The sequence below is a fragment of the Cervus elaphus genome, chromosome 12 (genome assembly GCF_910594005.1).
Source record: "Cervus elaphus chromosome 12, mCerEla1.1, whole genome shotgun sequence".
NCBI classification, from domain to species: Eukaryota; Metazoa; Chordata; class Mammalia; order Artiodactyla; family Cervidae; genus Cervus; species Cervus elaphus.
Window position 1 is genome coordinate 45538602 of NC_057826.1, and position 15994 is coordinate 45554595.

The following is a 15994-nucleotide window of genomic DNA, read 5'->3' on the forward strand; positions in this document are numbered from 1 at the left end:
AAGCTCTTTTGGTTCAGTTTGTTGACACTGGGTCAAGAATCTGAAATCCTGAAAATCTGATCATATATGCTACAGATAGGACTAGACTTGGATCCAGAGACTCTCAACTGGCAATTCAAATCAATTTGTAGAGTACTGTGATTCAGCTTACTGAACAGAATCTATAGGAGATAAATCTGTGTTGTAAAAATAAAATATTTAAGTGCCTGAAATTAAGAGAATAAGTTCTAAATTGTTTTTGTAAATTCAAGTTAGGATGTGGTCACTTTAAGAGTCAATTAGAAAGCTCTTCAAAGGTGTGTAATGTGGTTGAAACAATGATAAAATCTTTCCACTGATGAGCACTAACACCTTGCTGATGTCCTGGAAGTCCTTTGCAGGTTTCTCTCTGATTCATTATTGGCTCATTTCCCAGCACCTTGGAAGGCATATCCATTTTCCTTTCTTTGACTCGTTTCTTCCCCTGATATGCTGGTTCTTCAGAATCAGCATGTAGCAAATGTTAAGTTATTCCATAACTATGCTGAATTCTGTTATAAATTAATTTCAACCATTCTGAGGACACATCTAGCCCTTTCACAAAGCTTTACATCTTTATGTTATTGTTATATCTCTGCCTCCTTGAAAAGAAATCAAGGAACATTTTTAAAGCATGTATTATGTGTGAGGCTCTATGCAGCACTCTGGAAGAGAAAGCAGAAAAAGACACAGCAGTGCATACAGTGCTTTTAAGGTCAGCCGGCAAGACAGTCAGAAGCAACTCAGTTGTGAAGTTAAATAAAACAAATGTCAAGTGAGTGACAAAAGGATACAATCTGGGAAAATGAAGGCCCTAACCTGAATGATGGATGTGACTCAAACAGGAAAAGAGGTTCAAGCGAAAGGCCCACAAGCTAAGCCAAGCCACCAAGCCTGGAAAGCACAGGCGTTCGGTGGGGAAGAAGCCTCTTGGAGCTGCAAGTTCATCATAATATAGGAGAGGGAGATGAGAAGAAAAACATGGCTTGGAGCTGTATAACTAAGGGCCTTCAATACCAGAATGTGGACTTTAGTGATAGTAAGAATTTATTAAAGGTTTTTGAAAGGGTTGTTTTTGTTTGTTTTCATTTTTGAAACTTAGGTGATATTTTAGCTTTTGAAACAATGAAAACACCAGGATAGTTTAAACTAGTGTGTTTTTCTTAATGTAAATCTTTAAACAAAATCTGAATTTGGTTAATTTTGAAGTATAAAATGCCACATTGCTAAGAGTAAATCAATTCTAGTAATAAGTCTCCAATGGTTTACTAAGTACAATATTAAATCCCATTGCCCAAAATGGCTATATATTCCCTCTTCTATGATTAACTGTTTAAAAAGTATAATCTTAAAGTGGCATAATTGTTCTATTTGCCAAATAGAATAGGGTTTCAGTGATAGCTGTATATTATTACATTGAAGGCCAACCCATTCAGTAATTTAATGAATTTCTTGTTTTGTTTGTCTTATTTAAAGCCCTGTATATTGATGAACAATATTCAACAATTGCGGGTTCAGCTGGAAAAAATGTTTGAATCCATGGGAGGAAAAGAGGTAAGTATATCTGTATGCCTACAGTTGTTAAATATCTCCTTAGAGATCATTAGCAGCATATATTTCTTTGCCACAGAAAGTGACATAATCAAGTTTTTACATGGGTTCACTACAGAACAGGAAATGCTAATAATCTAAAATACTATTAACAGCTAAAGTGATCATTATCCACAACAGAATAATTCAGTAAATACAGCAGAAGTGTGACTAGGAGAAGGAAGATGGATCAATAACTTTTTGTAGTGTGTTTGTGTATATATATATTAGTCATATATGCACAATTAAATATATTTATGTATATGCTAATGATCTGTAAAGTTCCACCAGTGCAGATGCCTTTTACTGTTCTGTTCAATGTCAACTTAATACTGATTTTCTTCTGCAGTGTGCTTTGCAGCACTAGTGGTTTTTGATGTATCACTGGTTTATTTTTCACATCTCAAAAATCTGTGCCAAAACTGTGTTGTGTATTGTGTCTGTAATGTGTTGTGTCTTTGTCTAACATCTCTGACCTGCAATTCCATGAGCAGAAGAAGGAAGGAGAAAGATTCTTTTATGAGGTTTGTGATAGTAAGCATCTTATCCTTTACCTGGCTGTTTCCCCTCCAAATCCAAAGACCATTGCACTTCCTACTTGTTCTCATTTGCTTGTTTGGATCAGGCAGACCGTGAAACATTAGCTGAGCTGCCACAGTCTTGTATTTCACAAACCAACATGAACATCTGGGGGCTTGAGGGCTAGAGACGGTGCCGCAAGGGAAGGTCAAGCAGCTGTCACTCTCCCACCACCTACTCTGTAAATCAATCCCGAGGGCGGCTAGGATGAGGGGATATTTTTGTTTACAGTTTTATTTTCATGGTTCCTAATTATTGTGGTAAGTGCGTGAGATGTATGTAAAGCTAGGTTTGATTTCAAAGCCAAGGTCTCATTCATTTCTAAATTGATAAGGCCGAAGATGCTTTTTTTTGTTTGTTTTAAATTGGAGTAGAGTTGCTTTATGATGTTGTGTTAGCTTGTGCTATCCAGCAAAGTGATCCGCTATACCTATACATATATAACCTCTTTTATGGAATTCTTTCCTGTTTAGGTCACCACAGAGCACTGAGTGAAGTTATATTGTAGGCTGTCATTAGTTACCTATTTTATACAGAATATCATTAGAGTGTATATGTCCATCCCAATCTCCCAATTTATTCAACTGCCCCCACTTCACACATGACGTTTGTTTTAATCCCTTAAAGACATGTATACATTTTCACCCCAATGTCTTTTTCATTATTCTCGAGCCTCAGTCTTTAGAGAAATGAACTATTTAGCATTCTACAAATAAGAAGCACCGGGATAGATGGATGAAGGTACAAAACTTCAAAAATGAACTTTTCTGAGCTATGCCACCACTGCCGTCTCAGTCTAGTTTATATAAAATAAGGCTTCATTCCCCAAAGTGTGGTAATGGTTTTTGCCTGGTTTGAGGGCATCAATCTCATTTTTAAAATTCTTTTGCTGAATCAGGTGAGCACTTGGGGCTCATAGCTGGAGATTCCCTTTTCAATTTAGTGATGTTTTACATTCAGACTTTAAGTCCACTTACTGTTTTGAAAAGTAGTGAAGAAAATACTGATTTTTTTTTTGTGGGAAATTCTCTCTCGCTTTAGTGAATTTTAAAGACCAGAAATCATTTGAGGATAGAGTTATATTTGAAATGCCACATTTCCAGAAATTTCTCCTAATACTGCTACTATAGCATTACTATTTTGTGGTTGAACTCTGTGAGAGATATACTGCTGAGCTGAATGTTAACCAGACAAATTATGCCTGTATTTAAAGGAAACTGTGTGGGCCAAGCCACCTGCTAACCAAAAAAGCTGCAGGGCGGTTTGTTCACCAACCAAAATTGACTGCTTGTTTCAGATAAAATTGCCCATTTGAAATGTACAGGTTTTCGTGTGATAAATTGAGTTGCAGATCTGTGACTATATCACAGAACTGTATTGGAGAAAATGATGGAAGATGAGCTGAGCTGGGTGCCTTCTCCCTTTATAACTCTTGCAATGCCAATTGTTAAACTCCTCATGCAAAATTTCAAGTGAAAATCAATTAAACAAATTAAATGAATGTCTAGCTCCTAAAAATGGAATTTGTTAGAGGGACAGCATTGACCCTAGCTCCTTTCTTTTCCTAATTTAAATATTTTTTCTCCCTTCTCTCCCTCTCTTTACCCTCTTTCTATGTTCTTCTGTCTCCCTTTCTATGAAGTTTCTTTTCTCTTTTTCTTTTCTATTTTCATCTTGTGCTGCCAAGAAAAATCTTTAGGCAGGCCATGCCAGCTTTGTGTATGGGTTGAGGAAATGTGAGGAAGAAGCTTGACTTGAACCCAAGTCTGAGCGTAACAGGCAGCCTCCCAGAGAGAAAGTATCTATCTTAATACAGAATGATGTTAGAGTTGCTGATTGCTACAGTGAGCCTCCAGAACCTCAAAATAATAGAGTCCTTTCATTCTAGTTTTCTATATGGCAATATTTAAATGGTTCCTTAACTTGAGTCTTTCATTAAGATGAAAAAGGATTTTATTGAGAAAAACAAATTTGCCTTTTGATACTCAAAGTAGACACAGCACTTAATATAGGCATGTTTGGTGGCCTTTAATGAGAAGACAGTGTGTTTGTACTATTGCCAATTCCCAGTTGTTTCCTCACAGTGGGACTGGTTATAAAACCTCCACTATTTGCTAAGGAAAACTTTCTCAACTAGATTTTATCCTTCTTCTAAGAGTTTCTTGTTACTCTGTGCCCCACCATCTGTACTAGGCTGTGCACTTCTTGCTACAGAAAACTAATTAGCAAATGATTGCTTGTGCATTTTGCTCAAAATAGTTTTTGATGCCGTGTGTCCTTTAGTTGGCTTCTGACAATAGCGTGGCTGGCCTCTTGGACCACCTGTAAAGTGCCGGCCACTTGCAGGCCTGCTTGCATGACGCTGTAGCTCTCTGTCACTTTGACCCAACCACTGTTGGGGCAGTTACTCTTTCTTTGCAGGGTCAATCTCTTTTCCCCCTGAAAACAGAAAGAGTGTTTAAAACTTTTTTTTTTTTTTTTTTAAATTCACTCTCTGCGTGGAGTCCAAGATGGAAACATTGCCTAATGCTGTGACAGTCTTGGGGGTCATGCTGTTGACACTAACTCCAAATACAGCCACTTGAGCAGTCCTACAGTAGCCTGTGGGTCCTGTTAGCACATTCTTTTCCAATGCCCTATTTAGAAAAAAGAATCAAAACAGAAGAGCAACTACTAAATTTCTGCTCTTCTAGTCTCTTCTAGTCTGCATACAAATTAAGAGATCATGCTTTGGCTTGATGACTCTCTGATTACTCTTGAAAATAGGAATTTTAAAAATTCACATAAACTATGAAGCAAACATATCCTTTAGGAATGAGGCCCAGAGTTGTTTTTTTTTTTTTTTTAAGTGCATCCCAGGTGATCTTTTATGTTCATACAGTTTTATGAATCACTATAGTAAAACAGATAAAATAACCAAACTCTGGTAGGGACTGATTTGAGCTAGAAGTTAAATCATTTACACCACAATTCCCGTATGGTATTACTTGTCCCTGTGTAACACTAACAGGAAAACAATCATCAAAATGCCAGTTAATAATTTTCATGTAGCCATTAACAATTGTTTTCTCTTTCTCGGGCTTTCTTTCTGTAATAGTTCAAATAGCTCAAAAATAAAACAGATATATTTTTGTATATATCATTTTAATAGTTTAATTTTGTCATGAGTATAACTCAGCATATATCAATTGCAAATAAATACTTAGTCCTATATTCAATTTTTTGTAAAAACATATTGCTACAGTCTACAGAAGGGACTTAGTTGTAGTTGCTTGATCTGCAATCTAATTTGCACAAGTACATGAAAAAGAAAATCAGATAATCCCAAATTTAATTTCTTTCCAGAAAGTTATGAGATATTGGTTATTAACTTGCATTTTGGTAATTGGTTTAGAAGAATTATGACCATGCTGTGTAAGCAGAGGGTGCATTACTCCTTCACAATATTGCGATGATAAAATAATATTGAATAGTAGAATCTATAATTATTCATAGGCCTGCTATCCTATTAACTATACTTCAAGTTCTAGAAGTTAGCCATTATTAATACATTTAGGAGAAATGGAGGGCAGGTATTTACTTAGCTAAAATTTCTCATTCTGCTGACCACAGAGCAGACCAAGTAAGTGTTACAGCAACGTTATTGTTATTGATATGTCTCGGAAGGATTAAATCTCTTGCCTCATCTTACCTTGTTAAACTTTCCTGAACAGGGCTTGGAATCAGGGACATAATCCACCTATCCTAAAAATGTACATATTTTAATGAGCAATTTAATTATCTTTTGTTGCAGAGATGCAAACTATATTGTTCTTCATTTTTTAATGATGAATTCGATATGTCAGTTAGAAACTGAATCTGACTGTCTAAAAGTGAACACATGTAGGTGATTGAAATTCATTGTAAAACTTACTAGCCATACAGATGCAGCCTTCAGCTAAGCAACCTCTGATCAGAGAGGATAGAAATTGACTTCTGTTCTATTTCAATTAGCAAAGTTCTTTCATACTTTCTGGGCTACAGGGGTTGAAGACCACTGCTTTAAGGGAAATAATACTTCGTGCCAGTAGTTTTTGAACATTAGCAGGTACGAGAACTGCCCAGAGAGCTAATTATAACACACATTGCTGAATTCCACCCTAGACTATTCAACTCAGTAGTTCTGGAGTTGGGCCGCATGACTTATATTTCTAACAGATTCCCATGTGATGCTGATGGTACTGGTTAAGAGACCACATTTTAAGAATTAATGCTCTTTGCTTTTAGGATAGCTACCAGATACTTAGGAAATGGCTCAGAATACCGTTATGCCTTATCTGTGCCTGACTCCTAACCCACCTACTTAAAATATTTTGAGTTTTGAGAACACATTGGACTCAGTGTATTCGAACAGATCTTGATACAGCATGCAATAGGCAGTGAAGTATTTGGATTAAAAAATATAATAATCTCAAAATATAGAGATTATAAGACTGACTAACTTTCAGTCTTATACAAATATCCAGCATTTTTAAAACTCTGGACTTCTGTGCTTACATTTTATATATAATTTTATTAAAGGAGGTGTTATAGTTGTAAAGAGGCTAAAAACTTTATGTTCAGGTTTCTGATCTTGTCTCACCCTTTCTCAGTGTAAACAGATATAATGCTCTAGTTAATACGTTAAATGAGAAGACATCCATGATTTCTCTTTTCCAGAAGTACAAAATAAATTAGAAAATAAAATTATCAAAGTAGGTACTAGATGTCATTAGATAATAAAGTAGTCAATTTTAACTAGTCATATTATGTCTTCCTGTTAGTTCCAAATTATTTCATAAAGCAAATTTGCCAAGTTCATCCCATGTAATTGAAGTGTCTACTGGTGTCTGTTTTCTGTAGGATGACAGGAGTTGAGATAGGAAATAAAGATATTTAAATAACTGCTCTTGCTGTCAAGCATCTTCTAAGAAGGAGTGAGTCCACATAAAACAACAGTCAGAGCAGAGCTCCCTGTTGGACTCAGTGAAAGGGATTCTTAGAAGACAAATGCCTCCTGTTCTGCCTGAACCACTTTAAGTACCTCTTACCCTTGGGGCTGACTGCCTCAAGAAAAACAGAGATAAGAGCTTGCTGAACATGAAGAAGAATGTACTCCTTGATTAATTCATTCATCAAATTATTGATTTGCTGAACACCTATTATGAGCTGTATATTTTTACTAGACTACAGAGGTAATAATAATTAATAAAATGTAGACTCCCACCCTCAGAAAACTTTGAATTTATTAGGGAAGTCAGAACAATTAAAAAGATAAGGTTTATTAGGGGAATCCCCCTTTCTAAACTTGCAAATACATGTTTCAAAGGAGAGTTGTAATTGTTACATCTTCAGTTCAGCTCAGTCCTGTCTGACTCTTTGCGACCCCATGAATCGCAGCACTCCAGCCCTCCCTGTCCATCAAACACTCCCGGAGTTTACTCAAACTCATGCCCATCGAGTCGGTGATGCCATCCAGCCATCTCATCCTCTGTCGTTCCCTTCTCCTCCTGCCCTCAACCCCTCCCAGCATCAGGGTCTTTTCCAATGAATCAACTCTTCACATGAGGTGGCCAAAGTACTGGAGTTTCAGCTTCAGCGTCAGTCCTTCCAATGAACACCCAGGACTGATCTCCTTTAGGATGGACTGGTTGGATCTCCTTGCAGTCCAAGGGACTCTCCAAGAGTTTTCTCCCACACCACAGTTCAAAAGCATCAATTCTTCGGTGCTCAGCTTTCTTCACAGTCCAACTCTCACATCGATACATGATCACTGGAAAAACCATAGCCTTGACCAGACGGACCTTTGTTGGCAAAGTAATGTCTCTGCTTTTTAATATGCTATCTAGGTTGGTCATAACTTTCCTACCAAGGAGTAAGCATCTTTTAATTTCATGTTACATCTTATCCCACAGTAATTCAAAGGATCAACTCAAACTAGCTTATTATTGTGTAAATAAAACTCAAAGGTGAGATGTATTTGGCTGAATTCAGTAAAAGTAAGCAAGTATTTCTAGCTTCAAGAGTAGAAAACTTGAATTTTAAGTGCTGGCCCTTTATTTTGGCAGCCTGAAGATACTACCTGGTTTCTTTCTCCTCCTAACCACTCTGCAATTAGAGTTAATAAATTAGAATTAATAGAAAACTAAGAGAATGATGAGGGCCAAAAGGGCAAATCACTTGAGGTGATTTAATAAATATGATTGATTCTAGCACTACTACTACATAAAGTTCAGCTAACTGCTAAGCTGGCAATATTAAGGAAAGGTGCTCCCTTGGAGGCTGAGAGGCTTCTGGGTGGAAGATCCATGTCAAAATAAAATCCAGACCCAAGCAGTTTCTTCTTGTTAACCTCATTTCCCAGCTCATTCTCCAGACAGCACAGGGTCACCCCCATGCTACTGAGCATCTTTTTAACTAAACTTCCTCTGAACTTTAAGAAAACTTCAGGGGAGAGAATGCAAGCCATAGCCAGAAGGGAGAGAAACAGAGTTTTACTTTAACTGCCATTTTCTATAATAGACCCATTTTATTGTCCTATTGAGGATCCCTTGCAATTGTTTATGACTGCATCAACGAGCCATACATCAATGCAGAAACTTAGTAAAACTTTACTTCTCTAATCCAGCCAATTGTCCTTCTTCTACTTGGCAGAGTGGCCGTCAGGCACCTCATGCAGATGGCTCCCTGAAGGTATTCTGTTGACTCTGACAGGTCCTCAGCTCAGTTGATTGAACAGCCTCTATTCACACTGCTGAAGAGTGGCGAGATTCAGTAATGTGAACAACTGAAAGGCAAAGACGGAGTGAGACAGAGCAAAGAGTGTTTACAGAAAAAAATCTGAACGTAAAGTTTGTGTCTCATTTCTTCTATTCCTGACACCCCTACTCTGTCCTGATTCATAGTCAGCCAATAGGTAGAGCTAATAAGCCCCATATTCCTTCCCAGTCAGGTTATTGTGCTTGCTTGTCTTTTTAATGACCACAGTCAGAGAATTTCTTAAAAGAATATCGTTTCTTAGATTGCTTTTTCATCCTCCTGTGGCCCCCAAATCTGTCAAGTGAATGACACATCATCTAGACCTTGATTATCCCCATTCGTAAGAAAGAAATAACTGGACTATAGAATTTCTGAGGTTCATTCTAGCCTAACAATGTGTAATTATAAGGAAGAGAACCTTGTTAGCAACCCGTAGAGTATAAGGTTAATGTATGTATCGTAGGTGAAAAGGAGAAAAAAAAAGTTTTAAAGACAAGAATGTCATGTCTCTCATATAAGACTTGAAGTTATTTTTAAAAGTTCAGATAAATAGAAATAGAAAAAAATAACAATTTGCCATATTTCATTAACTCAAATCTATATTGAATGAACTATACAAGATGAGGCATTTTTTCCCTTCAGTTGTCTAGTCTGAAGAACCTAACTTAACATATCTCAAAGATATTTAGTTGGTTTGAAACACAGTGACAGTTGGTTTTACTGCGTACTCTTCTTAATTAGGATGTGAGACAGCTACTGCTGTTCTTCCACTTTTTGAAAGCACGAAGTTAGGAGCATGAATTTATATAATTGATACCTCTAGCATAACAGTTCGTTCACATCTGAGTGGCACAAAAATGTCATAGTCTATTTCTGAAAACAATCTTATAAGTTCTTGGGGAGGTTCTCTCACAAGAGGAATAAAAAAAGAAAGTAAAGACAGAGTTGCATTGGTAGATCTAGGGCATAATTTTTTTTTGCAATGGAGGAACCATGTGTTCTTTATTTCTGACAACATACCATAGTATCCATGCCGAATGCTATAGCTCTAGAAAGTGATTTAGAGCATTTCAAGGAGAGTAATTTCCTGCTGAATTCACTAGGGAATTTTCACTGATTTCTCAATCATCTATTTTCAGTTGACCTAGGTAGTTTAGGATGGATAAATTCTGGTCAAGTAGAAGGACTGGAGAAAAGTGATATTTTCAAAATAAAAGAAATAGCAAGAGTCCAGATAAGGCTGTAAGAAATTCCTTGAAGCACTTGCCTGGTTGAAAGTCAGTAGAGGGGTCAGCAGGTGCCATGATCAGATTTTGGCTTTATTAAAACAACTCTAGGAACAGTTAGGAGGATGGAGTAGAAGTGAGAAAACAGCAAATAGAACCTGGAGATGATTGCAGCATAGCTTGGATGAGAAAAATTCTGCATCAGAAAATGAAGAGGATAGGGCAGATGGAGAAAACATTTCATAAATGTTATCAGTCATATTTGATATTCAAGTAAATATGGAAGGAAGAAAGCAGAGGAGAGTCAAAGATGGCTCTTCAGAATTCTGCCTTAAACAATTGCATGCTATCAATCAAATCAGAGGCAATAAGAAGGGAAACTAAGGTTGGTTGGGCAGGTAACAAGTTCTCTTTTTGATAGGTTGAGCTTGAAGTTATCAAAGTGGAAAAGGTTAACAGGAGAGAATATACTCAGGCATCCTGTTACAGCTGTTGGTGATGGTTTGGAGATCATTAGCACAGAGATGGGAGTTGAAACCATAGGCATAAATGTGATGGCTCAAGAAGGGAATATAGAGTGGAAAAAAGAGGACTAGGAAGGAAAAATTGAAGTCATTAATATATAATGAATATACAGAAGAAGTGAAGTCAACCAAAGAGATAGACAAATAGGCAGAAAAATAGGAAATCTAGGAGAAGGTAGTCTCTGGAGAAACAAGGAAATAAAGAGGTTGAAAGAGAGTAAACAACAGTGTGAATGTAGTTTGAGTAGGATAAATAAAGTCACTGGTCTTAGCAAGAAAGAGATCATTGGTGATATGTGAATATTTCAGTGGAGTATCCAGAGCCAAACCACACTATAAAGGATTAATAAGTATTTAAGAGATAAAAAGAGACTTAATTTTACACTTATGGTGTGCAGTTTGAAGGTCAAGAAAAGAAAAAGATACTAGCTAGATGTCAATGAGAAAGTAGTTACAAATAAGTTGGGCTTTTCTTTTATAATTTGTTTACCTTTTATGTTAATATACATGCTATTTAAGTATGATTTATACATTGGAATAATAAAAATAATAATGGAAAAATGGAAGATAGACCAGGATATTTGATGGAAACAAAATGCAAAAAAAGAAACTCAAGTTGAATAACATTCTACATTTCCTTTTTTTTATAGAAATAATGGTGAAGTTCACATTTACTGAAGGATTTTCTGCAAAAAATCTTGACAAGGGTGTGACACCCACAAGACTAATGACCAGATTTTGAACACTGTAAAGATAAGGGCCAGGGGACCTTCCTAATCTACATTTCTTTCAATGAGCAAATAATAGAACCCTAATGCTGATGAACTGAACGTAAGAAAGGGCAGTTTAGCAGCTTCTACAAAAGAGAAAGGAAATGACATAGTAATAAACACTGTGGAAAAGGAATAAAATTTCCACTAAAGACCCTTAACTTCTTTACAGGAAGCCTTTATTTTTCAGTAGTTTGTACTGAACTATCTAAAGAATTTAAATTCAACTTTCCAACCCACTAGTTGTACCTTTAGTAAGAACTTAATGGTTGGTTTAACAATTACTGTTACAAGAGGTTGAAATAACATACAGTCCTATTAGGTCCCTTAGGGAAAGAATTTATGCTGGAAAAAGAAAATCTAGTGGGGATATGGTAACCATATGTTTGGAACCAAGAAAATATCAGGATATAATCTGGCATGGTCTGGCAATGACTCAAACACTTGAATTTAGGACTAACTTGGTAGCTCTAGAACATGTGGTTGCTAAGGAACGAAAGATTTCAAATACAAAAGTATTCTGTTAATAAGTCAGTGCAAAGCATCAATCTAAGAAAGAGCACTTTGCATATCACAGTTACCTTTGAAGGCATTTTTTCATGCTTCTTGCTGCCCAGGTAGTAGTGAAGTTTGCATTTACTGAAGGATTTTCTGCAAAAAAAAATTCTTGAAGAGGATATGACACCCACAAGACTAATGGCCAGACTCTTTGATACTGTAAAAATAAAGACCAGTAAACTCTTAGGCTTCCAGGGACAGATACCCAGAAGAGCAAGTTAAGTCAGGTAGAGTTTAGTGGAAGAGAGAGATTTATAGAACAGTTAAAGGGGAATGTTGTATAGACAGTGATAATGCAGAACACAATTAGTGCACAAACGAAAGTCACTGACTGCCTGGGGTTAGTGACACATGGGGTCAGATTTGCAAAAGAAGGTGATAAGCAAATTGTCTTTTAAAGAAAAGTGGAAGTGAGACTTGAGGACAAAGAACTTCAAAGATAACCTTGCCTACTAGCTATCTCTTCTGGAGAAGTCATTAATATCACCACAGCTCAATGCTATAAATAATCTCAGTGGTGTGAAAACTCAGATACTACATAAGCATGACCATGGTTCACTCAGACCTTTAAAACCACGCTTTATCTGGCCTAAATTTTGGAATTCCCCAACTTTTCAAAGTGTGGATAAAATCTGTTGTGAAAGTTGTACTATAAATTCAGATTTTGACCCAGTATTCTTAAATTTTCATGGAGTATGTTCCTCTTTACATGGAGTCACTTAATATTTTATTTCATTGCCAGCCAAGGTATTCACGTACACCTGCTAATACAGTTTATAATTTTAAAAAATTTTAACTGTGGCTTTTGAATGCTTAAAATTTATTTTTTTTGTTTCTCTTTTTGATTTTAATAATTCTAGATGACAATATAAAAATGTGCAAATTGTTTTTTGATGTTATATTCCTTATGGAACTAGGTTAAGTTTTAAACATTTATTAAAAAAAAAATTAGGTAGCTTTTTATCTTTCCAAAGTGGCCAGTAATTTGTAAAATATGCTATGGGGAATTTAGGCAATAAATAATCAATATATAATAAATTAATATATATAAGAAATTACTATTTCTTATAAAATTTAGAGAGTTTGTAGGAGTAAGGAAAATTTTCTCAATTCAGACACAAACAAATGCAGAAAAACTCAAGAACTGGTAAATTTGCTGGCCAAAAAGATTGTTTTATAATTAGATGAGTATGATATTTATACCCATTATTATTACAAAAGATCTTCAATTTACATAATGGCCTCAAAATTACTGTTTGTAGTTAGTGGTTTACTGGTGTGCTTTAAATAAATACCAAAATACTTAACTAAAACCAAACTTTTTCTTTGTTTTTTTTTCCTGTTTATATGACAGAGGCATTCTGGCTTCACCCACTTAAAAACTCATGCATCTCTCAGGAAATGAAAACTGTCAGCCAATGTTTAAATTGCTATAGTTTGACAGTTTCAGATTTTCAAGTAATAACCAATTACTTGCTAGGCAATTTCCACTCCCCAAATACCTAAGGTAGACTAAAATGATTCATAGGAAAATAGATCATTTCACCCAACTGAACTATTTAACCATTTTTGTATGACTTTAAAGTCATCTATGGCTGATTTATATCAATGTATGACAAAAAAAAAAAAAAAAGTCATTATATTAACAGGTAACTCAATGTGTATATCAAACTAATATGAGAACAAAATATACACTTTAAATAAGAAGCAGCCCAATTTCCTGAAGAAAACCATGCTGTTGAAGGTGGCAGTTCTGTGGGGGAGGGCAGAACAACCACCTATCCCCCCAGCAAGATTTACCAAGGAGTGGGGGACCTGGAGAAAATTCTTTGGGAGGTCTTCTCTCATTTTCTGTTGGTGAACATTTTTATCCATGTGAAGCTGGGTTAAAACTGATAGGATAATAGCAAAAACACATGATTCAAAAAAATAATCAGCTTTCATTGTTCCTAGGATTGGGGTGAACAATCCACATATGTTTTCTTGGCTAAGGGTTGGGAAATACAGTTTATTACACTAATTATGTTTAAATGCATATCAATGTCAGAGCTTTTTAAAAATAGGCAATATCTATTTTTTTTCTGAATTACTGCCTTGCTACTGGTTATAGCTGAATGGAACTCCCAAAGTATGAGGCTTAGGGTTATTTATTGTAAGTTTCCAACTTCTAGAGAAATCTGTATGTGTTAAGCTTGCTCATGCATGTGTGGATAATCTCTAATGACAGAGGCAGGAAATGATATAGACCAGAAGAACAGCATTGACTTAGGGGCAGAAACTAACTAATGCTAAAATCACCTAGATTTGAGTGAAAATTGACATCAAGGATTGGTTTGATATAAACAGTAAAGTATCAGATTTTAAATGGAATATTTGGTTTCTATTTTGTTTTTAGTCATGTAAGTATAACATAGAGCAATGCAGCTGCTGAGGTGTATAGATAATACTTCTTCCTAATAGTTTCTTAGTATTAGAAAAGTTTCTTGGAGGACTGTAGGATTTATGATCAGTGTATTCTATTAGGGACAATTTTTGATCCTGGGTTAGCTTCCATGAGTTTAAATTGATTTGTGTCATACAATGTATTTGGTGTTCTTAGGTTCTTTTATTTATAGTAAGTCCTTCTTTCATTTGCTCTACTTCGAAAGGTTGTCTTTATCCTAAACTCCTCTCTTCAGCGATAGACCAACTTGAGCAAGAACTATAGGTACTAATGGTAGGAAACTGAATTTCTGAAGACTCAAATGAAGATTGGTTTAAATTTCAAAGAATATTCTAGGTTTCCCTTTACATGAAATTCTATCAGCTAGATACAATACATCTGTTATATGTCATTCTATTTTGACAACTAGCTTGCAAAAATATAATTAAAAAAGGATACAATTTTCTAAAATGCTAGTAAAGTTTGTGTTCATCCATCACTTTAATTATAAAAAATTCTGCCACATTAACAGTTTGGTGTTTTGTTTGTGTTTACTTATAGTGTAAGTTATTTTCTAATATCGATTAATATTATTTTAGAACTGAAATCAGATAAAAAGAATTTGGCTTTTACATTGTAAGAATAAGCTTAATATGTCATCTTGATTTAATTATTTTTTACCCTCACCCCACACAAAAGAAAAACTTAAAAAAAATATATATATATATATTATATATATATATAATAAAATGGGAAACTTGAATCTTGAATTCTGAGTTAAAAATTGGCATCTAGGAAGAAAAGTTAGGCCTGTCACCTATAGAGAAACACACTGGAGCAATAGGATAATTGTTTATTACTTTTAATTCTGTACTTGAAAAAATATGAAAACTCCTTCAACTAAGCACAACATAATGTACAAAAATTAATTTTTAGCAATTTAAAAAATTTTTCAATGGTTCTATTTATTTACAGGGATATTACAGATGAAAATGTTTTCAAGAAACACACATGTTCAACTAACATATGACCAGTTTTCTAAGTCATGAAATTATCATGTTCTGTAATATATTTTGTCATGCCTTGCATCCCACTGCTATAACCAACAAAGGCTTTGCTCTATAGCTCTTTTTTGTATGCATGCTATGCATTTTAATCAGTTTTTTATAGTAAAACTTTTAATTTAATTAGAATTTCTAAATTTTGCATTTGATTTCAAAGATTAAAGAAGAAAAAAGGATATGTATGCCATATTGTTTGAAGTTTACCTTATAATAAGCAAAAATACATCATGCTTCTAAGAAATAAAAGCCATGCTTTCTCAGAACTCCAAAGTAATATTGTTTATGATCTCTTTGCAGTTAGATCCTGAAGCTAGTACTGTTCTAAAAGAACTTCAGGTTAAACTCAGTGGGGTTCTGGATGAGCTCAGTGTCACTTACGGTGAAAGGTAAGTGGCCTAAGTAGTTACTATCCAAGTGTATTATAATCATGTTTTCAGTGCTGTCTTTCTCCTCTGACTGTCTAAAT

General features: G+C 35.2%; 1 protein-coding gene across 5 annotated transcripts in view; it reads left to right on the forward strand.

Moving 5' to 3' along the window:
- UNC13C (unc-13 homolog C) overlaps positions 1-15994 on the forward strand; it is a 647876-nt gene that overhangs the window by 540014 nt on the left and 91868 nt on the right. For all 5 annotated transcript variants that reach the window (XM_043920107.1, XM_043920110.1, XM_043920109.1 and 2 more), the window contains 2 exons: positions 1495-1572; positions 15826-15914. In XM_043920107.1, coding sequence (XP_043776042.1) covers positions 1495-1572; positions 15826-15914 — 167 coding nt within the window. The remainder of the gene's footprint in view (positions 1-1494; positions 1573-15825; positions 15915-15994) is intronic.